The following is a 14471-nucleotide window of genomic DNA, read 5'->3' on the forward strand; positions in this document are numbered from 1 at the left end:
TTTTAAAAAAAAGAACAAAAAAAAACTGAGCTCACAGCGAAGTCGCAAGGCAGCGGCCCCCGCCCGCCAGCCCCGCCCCCGCCGCTGCACCTGCCGGCCGCACCCGGTGCTCACCTGCCGCCCCCGCCCCCGCCCCCGCCGGAGCCGCCCCCTCCGGCTGGTGACTCCCTGGCTCAGGGTCGAGTGCCGCCCCGCGCCACGCCCTGCGACCCCGCCCGCCTGCCCCAGGCCCTGCGCCCTCTGGGTGGGGGGCGGCTCTGTCTTCCAGCCGTGAACAGCAGGTGTCGGGTAAGAGGCAAAGACCTGACATATGCAATACGTGTCTGTCCGCCCGCGCGGCCTTGACCTGACCGTCGTGTTCCTTGTCTTTCCATTCTGGTTTCCTTTGCTTCCCACTTGACCAAAGCTAAGACAATAGCCAGATGGGGGGTGGGCAGGGGTCTCTGAGCAGCCTGGGCTGTCGCCTCCCCCCCAGCTTCTCGGGCCCCTGGGGAGTACCGGGCGGCCTCGCCATCAGACACGCACGCCCTGGCCCTGAGCCGCGTGCGCAGCCCAGCCAGCCTCGGGGCGCGGAGCGAGAGCCGGCGGCGACCTGCTCCTGGGCCTGGGCACCCTCCCCCGCCCCAGCTCGGTCTTGGGGGAGGGGGCGTGCGGAGGTTTTGTTCTGGTGTGAAACAAAGATCTTCCCAAACCGCCCCGGGAGAAGCGGGTGGGCTCGCGGCGCCCCCGGCCTGACCCCACCGTGGGTCTGGGGAGGGGGCACGCGGAGGCTCCCCCAACTCTATGCAATGGCCCCTCCCCCCGCCCGGTCCAGAACCCAGGGCCGACAATCAGCCGGGGGCAGCGCCGAGGGTCCAGGCGGGCGGGGGGGCGGCGCCGCCCCCCCCCAGACCCCGGCCCAGCGGCTGACGGCGCCCCTCCCCCGGCGGCCCGGGCCTGGGCTGTAGACACGCACATGTATGTAGAAGCGCACGTACGCGTTCTGGAAGCTTCTCTCTCATAGGTCCCACGCGGCCACATTTGACTCCGGCTTGCACGTCGCCCTCGGTCCCCCCGCCCCCCCCCCGCCTGTCGGGGAGCAGCCCCTCCCCCACCCGTCCGTCCCCCGTGGGGGGGGCGCCGAGCGTCGCCAGCAGGAGTTGCCGCGATACCAAATCCGACTCTCGCTAAGCAGTGCCTGACACTCTGCTGGCGCGGCTCCTTCCTCCCCTCCCCCCTCCCCTCCCCCCCTCCCCTCCCCCCCCCCGCAGGAGCGGGCAGAGGCCGCCCCCACGGCAGCCCTGCGCTCAGCTCCCGCCCCAGACACCAAAGCCCCCAGCGGCGCCCCCCCCGCCCACCGGGCAGGGGCGCGGTGGGGGGGGCTCCCCTCCCCGGGGTCTTCGCCCTCCGGGATCCTGGGTTTTTTGGGTTTTTTTTGATTTGTTTCCATTTTGTATTTTTCTGATATTACCAGAATAGTTTACTCTGTTTCGTGCTTGCTACGCGCGCGCACACAGACACGCACGGACACACACGCAGACACGCGCGCACATGGACACGCATGCACACACGCAGGCACGCTCCCATGCACACAGCCACACGGGCACAGCCACGCGCGCACAGACACGCTCACATGCACGCACACCCACGCATGCGCACACAGACACGCTCACATGCAGTCACACACGGACACGCGCGCACTTGTGCTCAGCGACCTCCACCCGGAGAAGCCGCCTCCGGGCCTGCGCCGCCCCTGCCGCCTCTGCACGGCGGGGAGGGGCGGGCCCGGGACCCCCGCGACCCCCGGGCCGCGCCCTGGCCCCGTGTACTCCGCAGTCAGCCCCTCCCGGCCGCCCTGCCTAGGTACCATTTACGGAACGTCTCTGGCTGTTACGTTTGTTTCCCTATGCAAAACAAAAAAAAAAAGAAAAAAACGGGGGTTCCATAAAAGATTCAATAAAAGGCAAAAAAAAAGGAAAAAAGAAAAACTGTATAAAAATTAAACAAGCTATGCTTCGACCCTGGCCTCCGCGCGTGCTCTCTGCGCTCCGTGGGGCCCGCTGGGGGGCGGCCTGGGGGCGGGGCCGGGTCGCGCTCCACGCCCCGCCCTGCCTCAGTGGGCGTCCGCGCTGCCCACGGCCGTGCCCCTCCTCCGGGAAGCCTGCCAGGCTCTGCAGAGCACCTGCTGTGTGCCAAGCCCAGGGGCTCGGCCTCCACGCAGACCCCAAGGACTGGGCCCTGCATACAGCTGGCGCTCCCTAAGTGCGCGGGGTGCCTTCTCTGTGTGTCTCTCCCGGCCTGGCCGGATACCAGCTGTCCGGTCCGGCACCCCAGGCCCAAGTCAGCCGTGGCGGCAGCGACCCCACTGTCCGGCAGGCGGCAGCACTGAGCTGGCCGCAGCCAGGGCAGGAAGGCGCGGACACCCCACGCCCCCCCACCGTGACAGCCGCAGGCCAGGGCAGGCGCCTCGCGAGCTCCGGGGGTGGGAAGTGGCGGAGAAAGCACGCGTGGGTGGGGTGAAGGGGCCTCAGCCGGGGCCTGGGCAGAGGCCGGTCCAGGTGGCGCCAAGCTTGGCGGGGTGGGGGCGCCTCACGGCCGGAGGTGTGTGCAGAGTTGGGGGTTCAGCCAGTCGCTGGGTCGCTCCCCAGGGCTGGGCCGGGAGCCCCGTCCGGGTCGCCCACGCGGGTGCAGGGGCCCGAGCGCCTGGGCCATCGTCCTCTGCTCTCCCAGCCCACAGCCGGGAGCTGGGGCAGAAATGGGGCAGCCGGGACTCGAATCCATGCCGGCGTGGGTTCCGGCGCCGCCGCCTAACCTGTGCCACAGCGCCTGCCCGAAGAGGGGGTTGTGGGGTCCGGGGTCCTGGGAGCTTCCCCTGAGCTGCAGAGGGGTGGCCAGGATTCTGGGATGCGAGGCGGGGGCATCTCTGGAGGGCTGCCTGGAGGAAGAGTGGGGCCCGCGCCTAGAGGCCCCCCCCACCAGCTCCAGCCCCCACTCGGTTCCGTCTCTTCATGGTGGAGACAAAGCAAGGGGGAGGCGGGGCGCCCTCGCGTGGGCGCCAGGGGCCAACCCCACTGCTGTCCTCGCGTGGGTGGGTGGGGGTGACCCGGGTCCCCTAGGAGTTAGGGGCGAGCCAGTGCGGCGAGCGAGGGCCCAGTGGGGTCTGAATCGGCCCCCGGCCCTCCCCGGTCCCGGCCCAGCACCCCTCCAAGCTCGGACGTATCAGACGGCGCGGCCTGCAGTGACCACGGGGACCGAGAGGGGGCGCCAGCTCGGCCCCGGGCCCAGGGGCCGCTCCACCTTCCCGCCCCGCCCTCCGACCAGGGTGGGCGTCCACCGGGCTCTGTGCTCGCGCGGGTCCGCGGGCTGTGGCGGGCGGCATGGCGGGGCGGGGCGGCAGGCGCACACGCGTCCTGAGCGCGCACCGTGCGCCCGGCCTCGCCGCTCGCCGCACCCAGGCCCCGGCCAAGGCCCCGCCAGGCGGGCGCGCGCTGCGGGGGGACGCGGGGGGACCCTCCGGGGGGAACGCCCTCCCCCGGGCGCGACCCGGGCCCCAGCCCACCCTCGCGCCGCAAGCGCCGGTGTCCGGGCCGCGAGGGCGGGCGCGCGCGGCCGGGAAGGGACACTTTGCGCTCCAGGGGCTTTATTCGGGGTTCCCGCCCCCTGGTGGGTGATCCGGCGCCGCTCGCCGACGGCAGCGCCCGCCCCAGGCCCAGGCCCGCCCTCGGGAGCCGCGGCCGCCCGGGGCGAGGTCCAGGGCCCGGAGGGCTGGGGGCAGCCAGCGAGGAGGCAGCGTCCTGGGCGCAGGGAGCGCGAACGCTCGGCCTCGGCCCGACCCTGGAGTCGCCCGGGGGCCGGCCGGCGTCAGGCAGAGGGCACGCAAGGCGGGCAGGAGCAGGTGCCGCGGCCGGCTGGGTGGGGCCGGCATCCCGGGGGGCTGCCTGGAGGCGGCGGAGGCGCCCTCACAGGGCTGTCTTCTTCGTTTTCCCGTCGTCCTCGAGCGCATCTCTCCCCTGCAGCTCCAGGCCCGGGCCGCCCTCTCTGTCCTGCGCCTCCTTCCCCTTCTTCTTCTTGGGTTCCTGGCTGGGGAGGCACAGAGCGCACAGTGAGCCCCGCCCGCCCCCGGGAGCCCGCGCCCGGGTGTATCTGAAGCGGGGCCGGGGGACCGTCCATCCGCTGCTTCTAGACACGGCCCAGGCCGGGGGGAAGCCGCTCACGTGGGTGCCCGCACAGCCTGAGGATGGGAGTCCGCCGGCCAAGCCAGCGCCAGTCACGGCCCCCATCCTGGGGTCCGGGACAGGCGGCCCCCGCACTTCTGCTCCTGCCTCACCCACACCCCTGAGCCCCCCCACCAGAGGGGCCGCGTCTGCAAGCAGTGGGACCAGGGGAGAGGGGCCGGCGCTGGGCGCAGCGGGTAAGGCCACCGCCTGCAGGGCTGGCATCCCATGTAGGCGCCGGTTCGAGTCCCGGCTGCTCCACTTCTGATCCAGCTCTCTGCTGTGGCCTGTGAGAGCAGTGGACGATGGCCCCTGCACCTGCGTGGGAGACCCGGATGGAGCTCCTGGCTCCTGGCTTCAGCCCAGTCCTGGCCATTTCAGCCATTTGGGGAGCGAACCAGCGGTGGAAGACCTCTCTCTCTCTCTGTCCCTCTCTCTCCCCGCCCCCATATCTCTTGAAAATAATAAATAAATCTCAAACAAGACCACAGGCGGCAGCGACTGCCGGGCTCAGAGGCCCCAGGCCCCGGCCTCTCGCTGGACGCCACCATCTGCTGCCCCCGCCCAAGGCCAGGGCGGCTCGGAGGCTGCGATGGAGGAGGAGCCTCTGGCCAGGTCCGAGTGGGCAACAGCAGGGACCAAGGCCCTGGGGCCCGGGACAGCGGGAGGAGCAGGAGGAGGGCGCCCCTACCTGAGGTCCAGGTCCTGGTACGGGTTGCTCTCCACCCCGAAGGCCGCCGCCTCCTCGTCCTCAGCTCTGCGGGCAGAGGGGGCGCAGCCTCAGCCTCGGCGCCCCTCCCCCACTGCGGAGGCGCGGCGCGGGGCGGGGCGGGGCGCCCACCTGGCCTTGGTGCACCAGATGCGGTTGACCAGCAGCACCACGAAGACGAGGAAGAGGAAGCCCACCACGGCCGCCAGCCCCACCAGCCACGGCTTCAGGCGGCGCCCGGAGGCTGTCGGGGAGCAGGCGGGGTCAGGAAGGAGGGTGGGGGCTTCCAGGGGGCCCTGCCGCCTCCTCCTCCCGCTCTCCCGGGCCTCAGTGTCCCGGGGTGGGAAATGGGGGCGTACCAAGCTGCGATCAGCCCCGCCGCCCCGCCCCCTTACCCTCCTGGGCGTCCACAGGCGACAGGAGCAAGGCCCCCAGGACAAGGAGGGTCCCCAGGGTCTCCATGGCCACGCGCAGAGCGAGCGGCGGTGGCAGAGGGGCCCACAGTGTGGGGCGAGGCCGAGCGGGGCCCTGATAAGGCGCAGGTGCGGCGGGGGCGGGGCTGCCGGCTCCCCCTGCGTGGTCACCCCCAGGAGGGCAGACTCTGAACCTGCGGTAACGATTAACTCGGGGCGCCCCTGTCCCCGGCGGCTCGCCCTCTCCACCCCTGTGCCGGCCTCGCCCCAAGCCCCGCAGCCACGCCAGTGTCCGAGGGGGTGGGTGGGGAGGGGGCGCCGGCCTCCAGGTCTCGCGGCTTGGACAGCGGGGACTCCCGGGGTGGTGGTGGGGGGCGGGTGTGTCAGGCCCGCCCCCGCTTGATCAGATAACCCGGCCCCTCCCCGGGCAAAGGGAGACCCCACCCCGCTGCCACGGGCGCAGCCACGGCCCAGGCACGCGGCGGGAGCCTGGTGGGAGCCAGGCGTCTTTTACGGAGCGCCGACTGTTTACGTGGTGCCTCCTGTCCTGGAGGAGTCAGGATGGACAGGGCGGGGCCTCGGCCATCGCGGCGGGGCCGGTGCGGGGGGGGGGGCTCCCCTCTGTGGGCTGCGAGAGTCGCTGTTTTTCTTAAGCTTCTTTTTATTTATATCTGAAAGCTGGAGTTACAGCGAGAGCGGGGGACGGGGAGAGGGGTCTTCCTCGGCTGGTCCCCTCCCCAAACTGCTGCGGTGGCCAGGGCGGGGCCAGGCGGGAGCCGGGAGCTCCATGTGGGCCGGCCTCCGGCGCGGGTGCGGGGCCTGAGCCCCTGGGGGTCGCCGCTGCTCTCCCGGGCGCGGGGTCAGAGGTGGAGCCGCAGGGACCCCAGCGGGCAGGGGCGACTCCAGCTGCCGGGCCAGCGCCCCTTCCCCGAGCCCCCGGAGCGCGCCGGGAGCCTCAGCAGAGGCGTGGGGACCCCGCGGAGCCGCGGTGTGCACGGGGCTGGGGGGCGCGCGCGCGGCCTTGGGGCGGGGAAGGCGCGAGCATCGCACGGGGGTCCCGGGGCGTCCGCGGGCCACCGCCTGAGGCTCCCAGCCCCGAGCGCGCAGGGTCAGCCCAGCCTCCACAAGGAGCCGCGGGCTGGGGGGTCCTTAAAGGCGATGGACGGGCGGCGCGGGTCCCGGGCGGACGGCTCCGCGGGCGCCCCCTCGCCGGCCCCGCCGGCCTCCTCCTCGCCCCGCCAGGCCAGGGCCAGCTGCAGGTCCAGCTCCTCCAGGTCGTCGCCGGCCAGGCTGGCGCGCAGCTCGCGGGGGCTGTCGTCCTGCTCCGGCTTCGGGCCGAAGGCCCAGTCTGCGGCAGGCACCTGCTCAGGGCCCCCCCCCCCCGGCCCGCCCCGTCCCACCTGCCCCGCGGGGACCCCGCCCCGTCCCACCTGCCCCGCAGAGGCCCCGCCCCCTCCGCCCGCGCCCCACCCCGTCCCCTGCGTGGCCCAGCCCCGCGTCCCGCCGGACGTGCGCTTGGGCAGCAGCTCACCGGCCAGGTCGTGGGCGAGGTCCTTGATCAGGTGGCCGACGATGGCGTAGGCCACGGCCACCACCAGCAGCGTGGCCATGAGCAGGTATAGCGCGTACCTGGGCAGGCGGATGGCGTCCAGCGGGGGCGGCCGGTACTCCTCATACAGCGGCGGGGCCGCGGTCCAGCCCTCGGCCGCCGCCGCCTCCTCCGGCATGGCAGCCGCCCGGAGCGGGAGAGGCCCGGAGGTGACCCACGCGACGGAAGTCTTAGAGGACTTGAGCTAAGAGGATTGAGCGGGTAGCTCCCATCCGGCCGCCATCTGCCTGGATTAAGCACCTAGCAAATCGCCTCCGCCCGCAGGCCCCCTCCCTCGCGTACCTCCAGCCGCGGCCGGGCCTCCCAGCAGCTGTCCCTACCCCAGGGCCTTTGCGTCTGCTGCACCTGCCCCCTGCGAATGCCCCTGCCCCAGACCCCCTTCACGCTGCATTGAGGAGAGACCTGGAGGAGCAGGGGAGGGTGCTCCTGGCAGAGGGGCAGAGGGCAAAAGCCCCGAGGTGGGACCCAGCCCGCAGCGTCCGTGGAACCGCGGGGAGGCCGGCGTGGCCGGAGTGGGGTGAGCCTGTGGGGCTCAGGCCCACCTCGGAGGCTCTCGCGCGCCCTCTGGTGGCTGCTGCAGGGAGTGCGGAGGACTGCTGGACCGGCGCTGGGTGTGGGGCCGGGGGCTGCCGGGGGTCGCCCGCGGGGTGTGGGGACTGTGCCCCCTGGGGGGCAAGCGCTCCGCATCTCGGGGGCTCCCAGCGCCGCGCACTGCTCTCGCTCTTGCGGGAGACGGGTTCGTCTGTGCGTGGCGCCCGACCCAGGCAGTGGGGGAACTGGCCAGCGGGCAGACAGCCCAGAAACAGCGGGTGGGCCGGCGACAGGGCCTGGGGGTGGGGGTCTCACCGCCTCTGCCCTCTTTCGGGCGCCGTTGTGTTGTGCGAGCACGGCCAGCGCGTCCCGCGGCTCGGGGCCCCCACCCTCCGGAAGCTGCCAGCATGCGTGGCGTGGGCGCCTGTGCCAGCCACTGCCTCCCGCAAGTGCGCACCCAGGTGCAGGTGACCCCTCAGGGGTGGTGACTGCTCGGGGGGGGGCAGGTGACCCCTCAGGGGTGGTGACCGCTCTGGCAGAGGGAGTAGGTGACGGCTCAGGGCAGGTGACCCCTTGGGGGGGGGGCAGGTGACCGCTTTGGGGCTAGGCTCCCGCTACCCGCGCAGCCGTGGAGAGGAAGCCGCAGTGGGCACATTCTGCTCTGTCCCCTCCCTGGGCGCAGGACACCCCCCCAGGTCCAGTCCATATCCGGGCTGCTCTAGATTTATGGGTTTATTAGACCCGGGACGGGGGGAGGGGGGGGACACGACTCCCACCCCCCATTCACTAAGTGCCCGCAGCCCCAGGGCCGGGACCCCACAGGGTCTCCACCGGGTGCCGGGGCCCAAGGCCTTGGCTGTTACCGCTGCCTCCCGGTGCAGGGGGCCTGGGGCCGGTGCTCCCACCAGGGATGCCGGGGTCCAGCAGGGGCCCCAGCTCTACCCGGAGAGGCGCCGGGCTGCGCCAGAGGGCCTGGGGAAGCAGGGCTGGGGAGGGGGCGGGCTGGCTCTGGACGCCCCTGCCCCTACCCTGGGGTCCGATTCCCCCAACACACTCACAGGAGCCTCCACTTGGCAAAAATAATTTAATGTTCCGCGTGGGCAGCAGCCCGGCCGCTGGGGACCTCACCGGATCCAACCAGCGCCCAGCTCCGTGCCCTCTCCCTGCCCTGGGGGCCAAGCTCCGACCCCCAGCCCCTGCGGCCCTTTCTGAGCGGAGTGGAGCCCCGGAGCCCCAGCCTGCCTCCAAGCTCAGGTACAGCCCCCGGGTCCTCTCACGAGGCCCCGTGCGCAGGAACTTGCTCGGTGGAGCCTTGCGCCAGGCCCTGGGGGGGCGCAGGGGACACGCAGGTCCCGGGCTGGGAGGGGGACAAGAGCGTCTACACCCGGGGAGGCGCGGGAGCGGGCGGCAGAACCAGACCGGTCCGGGGGCGGGGCGGGGCCCCCCAGGGCGGGCTTGGCCGGCCTAGCTCGCCCCCGCCCGCAGCCGCTCCAGCCCGTCCGCGTACTGGAAGGCCGCCCCGCGCTCGTGCTCGTACAGGTCCAGCGCCACCTCGCAGCTCTCGCGCACCACACGCTCTGGGTCCGCCGCGTGCGCCCGCAGCGCCTCCAGGCAGGCGGGCTGGGCGATGGCACCCAGGGCCTCGGCGCACTCGTGCCGCACCATCGGGTTCTCGGCCGCGCGCGCCAGGACGGCCGCCAGCTGGGGCACCGCCGCCTCGTGCCGCAGCTGGCCCAGCACGTAGCCCACCTCGTGGCGGAGCAGGGCGCTGCGGCAGCCCAGGCCTGCGGGCGGGGGGCGGGTGTGAGTCCGGGCAGCCCCCCACCCCGAACCCCGCGCCCCGGGGAGCCCCGCGCCCGCCCTCACCCCCACCCCGGGGAGCCCCGTCTCGCCCCCCTCACCCTCGGCCAGCGCCAGGGCTGCCTCCTTGCCGCCGGCGTTGCGCAGGGCGAACATGGCGCGGTAGCGGTCGAACAGCGGCCGCGCCTCGTCCAGCAGCGCCTCCCGCAGCCGCCCCACGTCGCGCTCCTCAGCGGGCGGCGCGGGGTCCACGGAGAGGTAGGGCCCGGCCGCGGGCTCGGCGCCCTGCTGCAGCCACTCCAGCCGCCCCACGGCCAGCTGGCACGTCTCGGCCACCTGCGGGGGCGGGCCAGCTGTCGGCGCGGGGGGGCAGGGGTCCCAGCTCTCCGCCATGATGGGGGCCGAGCTGTCGGCACGGGGGGGGGGCAGGGCCCCCAGCTCTCCGCCATGATGGTGGCTCGAGCTCTCCGTCATCGCCGGGGGCTGGTGCGGCCGAAGGTGGGCGAGAGCCCCCACAGCTGTCTGCTATTGCCAGGGGGTCTCTCGGGGTGGGGGGTGTCTCGGGGCGGGGATCAGGAGCGCGGCGGGGGGCGGGGCCCGGCGCAAACCCAGCCCGTGAACTCACCCTGCAGCAGGCGGGAGCCCTGGACACGACCCGCCACACCCAGGACAGGGGTCTGCATGTCGCCCGCCCGCCTCCCCGGGGCGTCCGCAGGGCAGGGCTTCCTCACCTCGGTCACGGGGTCCGCGGAGTACTGCTTCAGGAGCTCCAGCACCGAGGGGTCGCCGATGGCCCCCAGGGCCTCGCCTGCAAGCAGCCGCCCAGAGCTGGTGATGACCTGAGCGGATGCGGCCCCGTCCCTGCCCCCGCCCCCCGCGGCGCCCCCCCCACGCCCCTGCCCCGCGACCTCCCCCTAGCGTGCACCTGCCCCGCGGTCTCCCGCCCCCCGGGCACGCCCCCGCCCGCGCCCCGCCCCGCGCGCACCTGCCTCATGCCGCACCATGGGCTCCTGGCCTGCGTCGCGCAGCACGGCGGCCAGCACGGGCACGGCGCGCGCGTCCTGCATCTGCCCCAGGCAGTAGGCCAGCTCGTGTTTGAGCAGCGCCGAGTCGTCGGCGAAGCCCCGCGCGATCCACGCGATGGCGCCGGCGCCCCCGAGCCCGCGCAATGTGAACAGCGCCCGGAAGCGCGCCTGCAGCGGCTGCCCCGGGTCCAGCAGCGTCCGCCCGATGGCCTCCAGCTCCTGCTCCGTCACCATGGCGCGGCCCAGGCGAGGTCTGGGGGCGGGGCAGAGAGCCGGGTTAGAGGCGCCCTCGCACCGCGCGTCCCTAACATCCCGCCCGGTCCCGCCCCGCCCCCCACGTCTGTGCCCCCACCAAGCTCCATCCCCCCAGCCTCTCTACCCTGGCGAGCGCCACCTCCTCGGGGAAAGCCCTCCCCGATGGCCGTGTTGCTCCCCGGTGCCGCCTGCCCGGGACTCCGCCACCTCCCCCAGCCCCCCGGCGCCGGGGATGCCCACCGCCCTCCTCCAGACCATGTGTGGGTTCGAGCCCCGGCTCCGGCGCTAGCCCCCTGCGCATGCGCACACTGGGACACGGAGCCGCCTCCGAGCCGGGCTCACGGACAGGGCCCCGGAGACCCCTCCCCACACTACACACCGGCCGCGGCCCCGGGAAGCCGACTCCCCTCTAGAAAGGAACCGCCCCGTACCCAGGCACCCCCGGCCCCTCAAGTCCTGGCCCCGGACTCGCCAGCGTCCGGAGGGAAGATGGCCGGCCCTCGGGGCCCCCAACCCCCAGCCGACGAGGGCCCCTTGGGCGCCGTCCCGTGCCCGCCCTCACGCCCAGGCCCCGCACGCGCTCCCCGCCGTTGCGACCAGCGCCCCGGCCCGCGAGACGCAGACCCCAGAGGCCCGCACCTCCTCCGGCCACGGCGCTACCAGCCGGCTCCGGAGGCCGCCATCTTCCGCACACGTGACCGGGGCGGACGGCACCAACGCGTCCCCGGAGGGGGAACCGAGTCAAAGGCCCCCGCGGCGGCGGAGGGCCCGGAAGTCTGACTCGCCCACAAGAGCGGCAGTCGAGCCGCCACAGCAGCACAGGTCGGGATTCATTCCCCGGCAGCGGCAGGGCAACGTGGGCCCCGTCCCCGGAAGCAGGCTTTGCGCGTCCTCCCCGCCCCGCATGGTTTCGTCCACTCAGCCGCAAGGCTGGCGGGCGAGGCCTGCGACGGAGCATGCGCGGCGTCCAGGGGCGTGGCCAGGCCCGGGGCGTGGCCAGTGGCGTGGGTGCCCGCCGGACCGGTGAGCCGAGCCGCGGGGTTTGCGTGGTGCAGCAGGACCCGGCTAGTCCGCGGGGGTCTTTAGTTCCAGGGCCTTTCGGAGGAGCCCGTGGTCACCGCCGTGGCGGATGGCCCGGACCGTGCAGGCCCCGAAGATGCGGCTTGGTGCCGGGACTGCGCGCGGACCCCCACCCCGAGTTGCGGGGGGCGGCAGTGACCCCCGGCCTGGGTCCCGCACCCACGTGGGAGACCCCCTGGGGTTCCCGGCCCCTGGCTTTGGGTACACGCAGCCCCGGCTGTTGCAGGCGTTTGAGAGGCAGAGTTAGAGACGGAGAGAGAGGTCTTCATCTGTCGGTCACTCCCCAGATGGCCGCCTGGCGGGGCTGGGCCAGGCCGGAGCCAGGAGCTTCTCCCGGGGCTCGGGCACTGCGCCGGCCGCGGCTTTTTTTAAGAATTGACTGAGAATGCCAAGAGGCCAGTTTGCGGGGAGCTGAGCCCGTGCCTGTGTCCCCGCGTCCCGCGCCAGTGCCCAGCCGAGCCCCGGGAGGAGCGGATCGTGCGCCAGGTGCTGGGCCCTGCACCTGCGTGGGAGCGGACCGCGGGTGGGCGAGCCCCCAGGGAGCGGACCAGCCCCCAGGGAGCGGACCAGCCCCCAGGGAGCGGACCAGGGGGTGGGCGAGTCCCCAGGAAGCGGACCGCGGGTGGGCGAGCCCCCTGTCTCCTACGCCGCCTTTTAAATGAGTGGGGGGGGGCAGTGACCGCATGCTTCCGGCTGAGGCTGCCGCTCTTGGGGGCCAGCGCGGCCGGCGCCGAGGGACCCCCCGCTCCCGGGACCCCCCCTCCCCACAGCCGCACGGCGCTCCCTGGGGGCCGGAGCTGCAGGAGGCCGACTCGGGGGACACCCGAAAGCCAGGCCGGAGCCCCGGAACTTGGCCTCCAGGCCCTGCAGAACCATGGACACCTGCCCCGGGCCCAGCCCCGGCCTCTTCTCACTCGTGGCCCCAGTGCACCTGGCCGGGCCCCGGGTTTCGGCATCACCAGCTCTTCCTAACCGGCTGCTCGGTGGCAGGCGCGCACCCCCCCCAGGGACCCTGCTCCTCACAGGTGCGCGTGGCCCGAGCCCCCCGCCCGTAGACAGTTTCCAGCTGTCAGTCACAGCCGGGGGCGGGCGTTGGGAGGCCCCTGGGGTCCCCGCACCTGGGGAAATCAGCTCCCTGCGCATGCGCACCCGGGAGGCGCGGGGGCGCCCAAGTACGGGGATCCCTGCCTCCCGGGGGGTCCTGGCTTCCAGGCGGGAACCACTGCTCGAAATGCCTCTGCCATTTGGCTTTCAAAGGTTATTTTGCTTATTTGAAAGGCAGAGTTGGGGGGGGGGTCTTCTGTCCACTGGGTCACTCCCTAGGTGACAACGGCCAGGGCTGGGCCAGGCCGAAGCCAGGAGCGGGGAGCTCCATCCGGGGTTCCCACGCAGGTGCAGGGCCCAGCGCTCGGGTGTGGGGTGGGGGCGTGCAGGGCCCCCCGCCTAGCACTGGGGGGGGGGGCGTTTTCTTGGGAATTCAGCCGCATGCGGTGAGAGATCCTCCCCGGGCTCCTGGCCAGGACACCAAATAAACCTTAAAAAAAATTATTCTTTTACTACTGCTTTATTGAGATATAAACCACGTGGATCTGAGAGCTCCCCCCCAGCCCCCGTCAGCACCCCCACATCCCCCCAGACCCCATCAGCACCCCACCTCCCCCCAGACCCCGTCAGCACCCACACCTCCCCCGCAGCCCCGGGCACCACCTGCCTGGGCTCGGGGTCTCCTGGGGGTCTTGTGCTTTGTCACTTTTTTGGTTTTTTTTTTTTTAGCAGAATTCAAGCCCTTCCATCCTCTGGGTCTCTCCCCAGATGGCCACAACAGCCAGGGCCGAGCCAGGCGGGGGCCGGGGGCTCCTGCCTCTCCCGGTTCGGTGCAGGCCCAAGGAGCCCCAGCACTGGGGCGCCACCCGCTGTCTCCCCAGGCGCATAGCAGGGCGCTGGCCCCGGCAGAGGAGCAGCCGGGACTCGAAGCGGGGGTCGCGGGCAGAGGCTTGAGCCCGTGCACCGCAGCCCCGCCCCCCGTGGACTCTGCTGATAGCAGCCCCGCCCCCCGTGGGCCCCGCTGACCGCAGCCCCGCCCCCCGTGGACCCCACTGACCGAAGCCCCGCCCCCCGTGGACCCCGCTGACCTCAGTCCCTCCCCCCCCCCCGTGGATCCCGCTGACCGCAGCCCCGCCCCCGAGGACCCCGCTGACCGCAGCCCCGTCCCCGTGGACCTTACTGACTGCAGCCCCGCCCCCCGTGGACCGCGCTGACCTCAGTCCCTCCCCCCCCTGGATCCCGCTGACCACAGCCCCGCCCCCGAGGACCCCGCTGACCGCAGCCCCGCTCCCCGTGGACTCTGCTGACCGTAGCCACGCCCCCCGTGGACCCCACTGACCGCAGCCCCGACCCCGTGGCCCACACCCCGGCTCTGGCTCTGTTGCGGCCACAGCCGTCTCCCTGAGGCTGTGCAGTCAGTGGCCGGCGCCTGGACCCCGCCTCGCTGCCGCTTTGCGCGTGTTCCTGAGAGCTCAGGGTCAGATCCTGGACTCAGCTCTGTGTCTATATATGTATATGTATTTATTTATGTATTTGAAATGCGGTTAGAGAGCGGTCTCCCGTCCGCTGGGTCACTCCCGCATGGCGCCCACAGCCACAGCCCGGCCAGGCTGGAGCCAGGAGCCGGGAGGGGCATCCGGGCTCCCACGCAGGTGCGGCCCCCCAGCCCCCCCAGGCCCCAGCAGGTGCAGGCCCGAGCCGCGGCCCCCCAGACCCCCAGGCCCACGCAGGTGCGGGCCGAGCCGCGGTCCCCCAGACCGCACAGCCCCCCAGGCCCCAGCAGGTGCAGGCCGAGCCGCGGACCCCCAGGCC

At 73.0% G+C, this 14471-nt stretch overlaps 3 protein-coding genes across 4 annotated transcripts; all 3 read right to left on the bottom strand.

Annotated features, from left to right (window-relative positions):
* Positions 1-3609: 3609 nt before the first annotated feature.
* On the bottom strand, positions 3610-5509 carry SMIM24 (small integral membrane protein 24). Its single transcript, XM_062185070.1, has 4 exons — positions 5298-5509; positions 5035-5146; positions 4885-4950; positions 3610-4059 (listed from the first exon to the last, which is right to left on the bottom strand). The coding sequence occupies exons 1-4, from the start codon at positions 5362-5364 to the stop codon at positions 3939-3941; spliced, it is 366 nt and encodes a 121-aa protein (XP_062041054.1). The 5' UTR covers positions 5365-5509; the 3' UTR covers positions 3610-3938.
* A 915-nt stretch (positions 5510-6424) lies between these two features.
* Positions 6425-7042, bottom strand: SMIM44 (small integral membrane protein 44). The gene is made up of 2 exons (XM_062185077.1): positions 6847-7042; positions 6425-6663 (listed from the first exon to the last, which is right to left on the bottom strand). The coding sequence occupies exons 1-2, from the start codon at positions 7040-7042 to the stop codon at positions 6425-6427; spliced, it is 435 nt and encodes a 144-aa protein (XP_062041061.1).
* Positions 7043-8491: 1449 nt separating this feature from the next.
* Positions 8492-11232, bottom strand: DOHH (deoxyhypusine hydroxylase). 2 transcript variants are annotated; one of them, XM_062185067.1, is made up of 5 exons: positions 11175-11232; positions 10241-10533; positions 9987-10063; positions 9357-9591; positions 8492-9239 (listed from the first exon to the last, which is right to left on the bottom strand). In XM_062185067.1, the coding sequence occupies exons 2-5, from the start codon at positions 10512-10514 to the stop codon at positions 8920-8922; spliced, it is 906 nt and encodes a 301-aa protein (XP_062041051.1). In that variant the 5' UTR covers positions 10515-10533; positions 11175-11232; the 3' UTR covers positions 8492-8919. The 2 variants fall into 2 exon arrangements, with proteins under 2 accessions (XP_062041051.1, XP_062041050.1); XM_062185066.1 differs by lacking the exon at positions 11175-11232 and adding an exon at positions 10967-11091.
* Between the last annotated feature and the right edge of the window lie 3239 nt (positions 11233-14471).

The sequence above is a fragment of the Lepus europaeus genome, unplaced genomic scaffold (assembly GCF_033115175.1).
Source record: "Lepus europaeus isolate LE1 unplaced genomic scaffold, mLepTim1.pri SCAFFOLD_264, whole genome shotgun sequence".
Lineage (NCBI taxonomy): Eukaryota > Metazoa > Chordata > Mammalia > Lagomorpha > Leporidae > Lepus > Lepus europaeus.

Excerpts from the sequence above, each read along its gene's own strand:
- SMIM24 (XM_062185070.1), bottom strand. The coding sequence starts at position 5,364 with ATGGAGACCCTGGGGACCCTCCTTGTCCTGGGGGCCTTGCTCCTGTCG. Across the intron at positions 4,951-5,034 it reads ATCTGGTGCACCAAGGCCAG|AGCTGAGGACGAGGAGGCGG; the intron begins GTGGGCGCCCCG and ends CTCTGCCCGCAG. Across the intron at positions 4,060-4,884 it reads TACCAGGACCTGGACCTCAG|CCAGGAACCCAAGAAGAAGA; the intron begins GTAGGGGCGCCC and ends GTGCCTCCCCAG.
- SMIM44 (XM_062185077.1), bottom strand. The coding sequence starts at position 7,042 with ATGCCGGAGGAGGCGGCGGCGGCCGAGGGCTGGACCGCGGCCCCGCCG. Across the intron at positions 6,664-6,846 it reads CCTCGCCCACGACCTGGCCG|ACTGGGCCTTCGGCCCGAAG; the intron begins GTGAGCTGCTGC and ends TGCCTGCCGCAG.
- DOHH (XM_062185067.1), bottom strand. The coding sequence starts at position 10,514 with ATGGTGACGGAGCAGGAGCTGGAGGCCATCGGGCGGACGCTGCTGGAC. Across the intron at positions 10,064-10,240 it reads CATGGTGCGGCATGAGGCAG|GCGAGGCCCTGGGGGCCATC; the intron begins GTGCGCGCGGGG and ends GGCTGCTTGCAG. Across the intron at positions 9,240-9,356 it reads AGCCCTGGCGCTGGCCGAGG|GCCTGGGCTGCCGCAGCGCC; the intron begins GTGAGGGGGGCG and ends CCCCGCCCGCAG.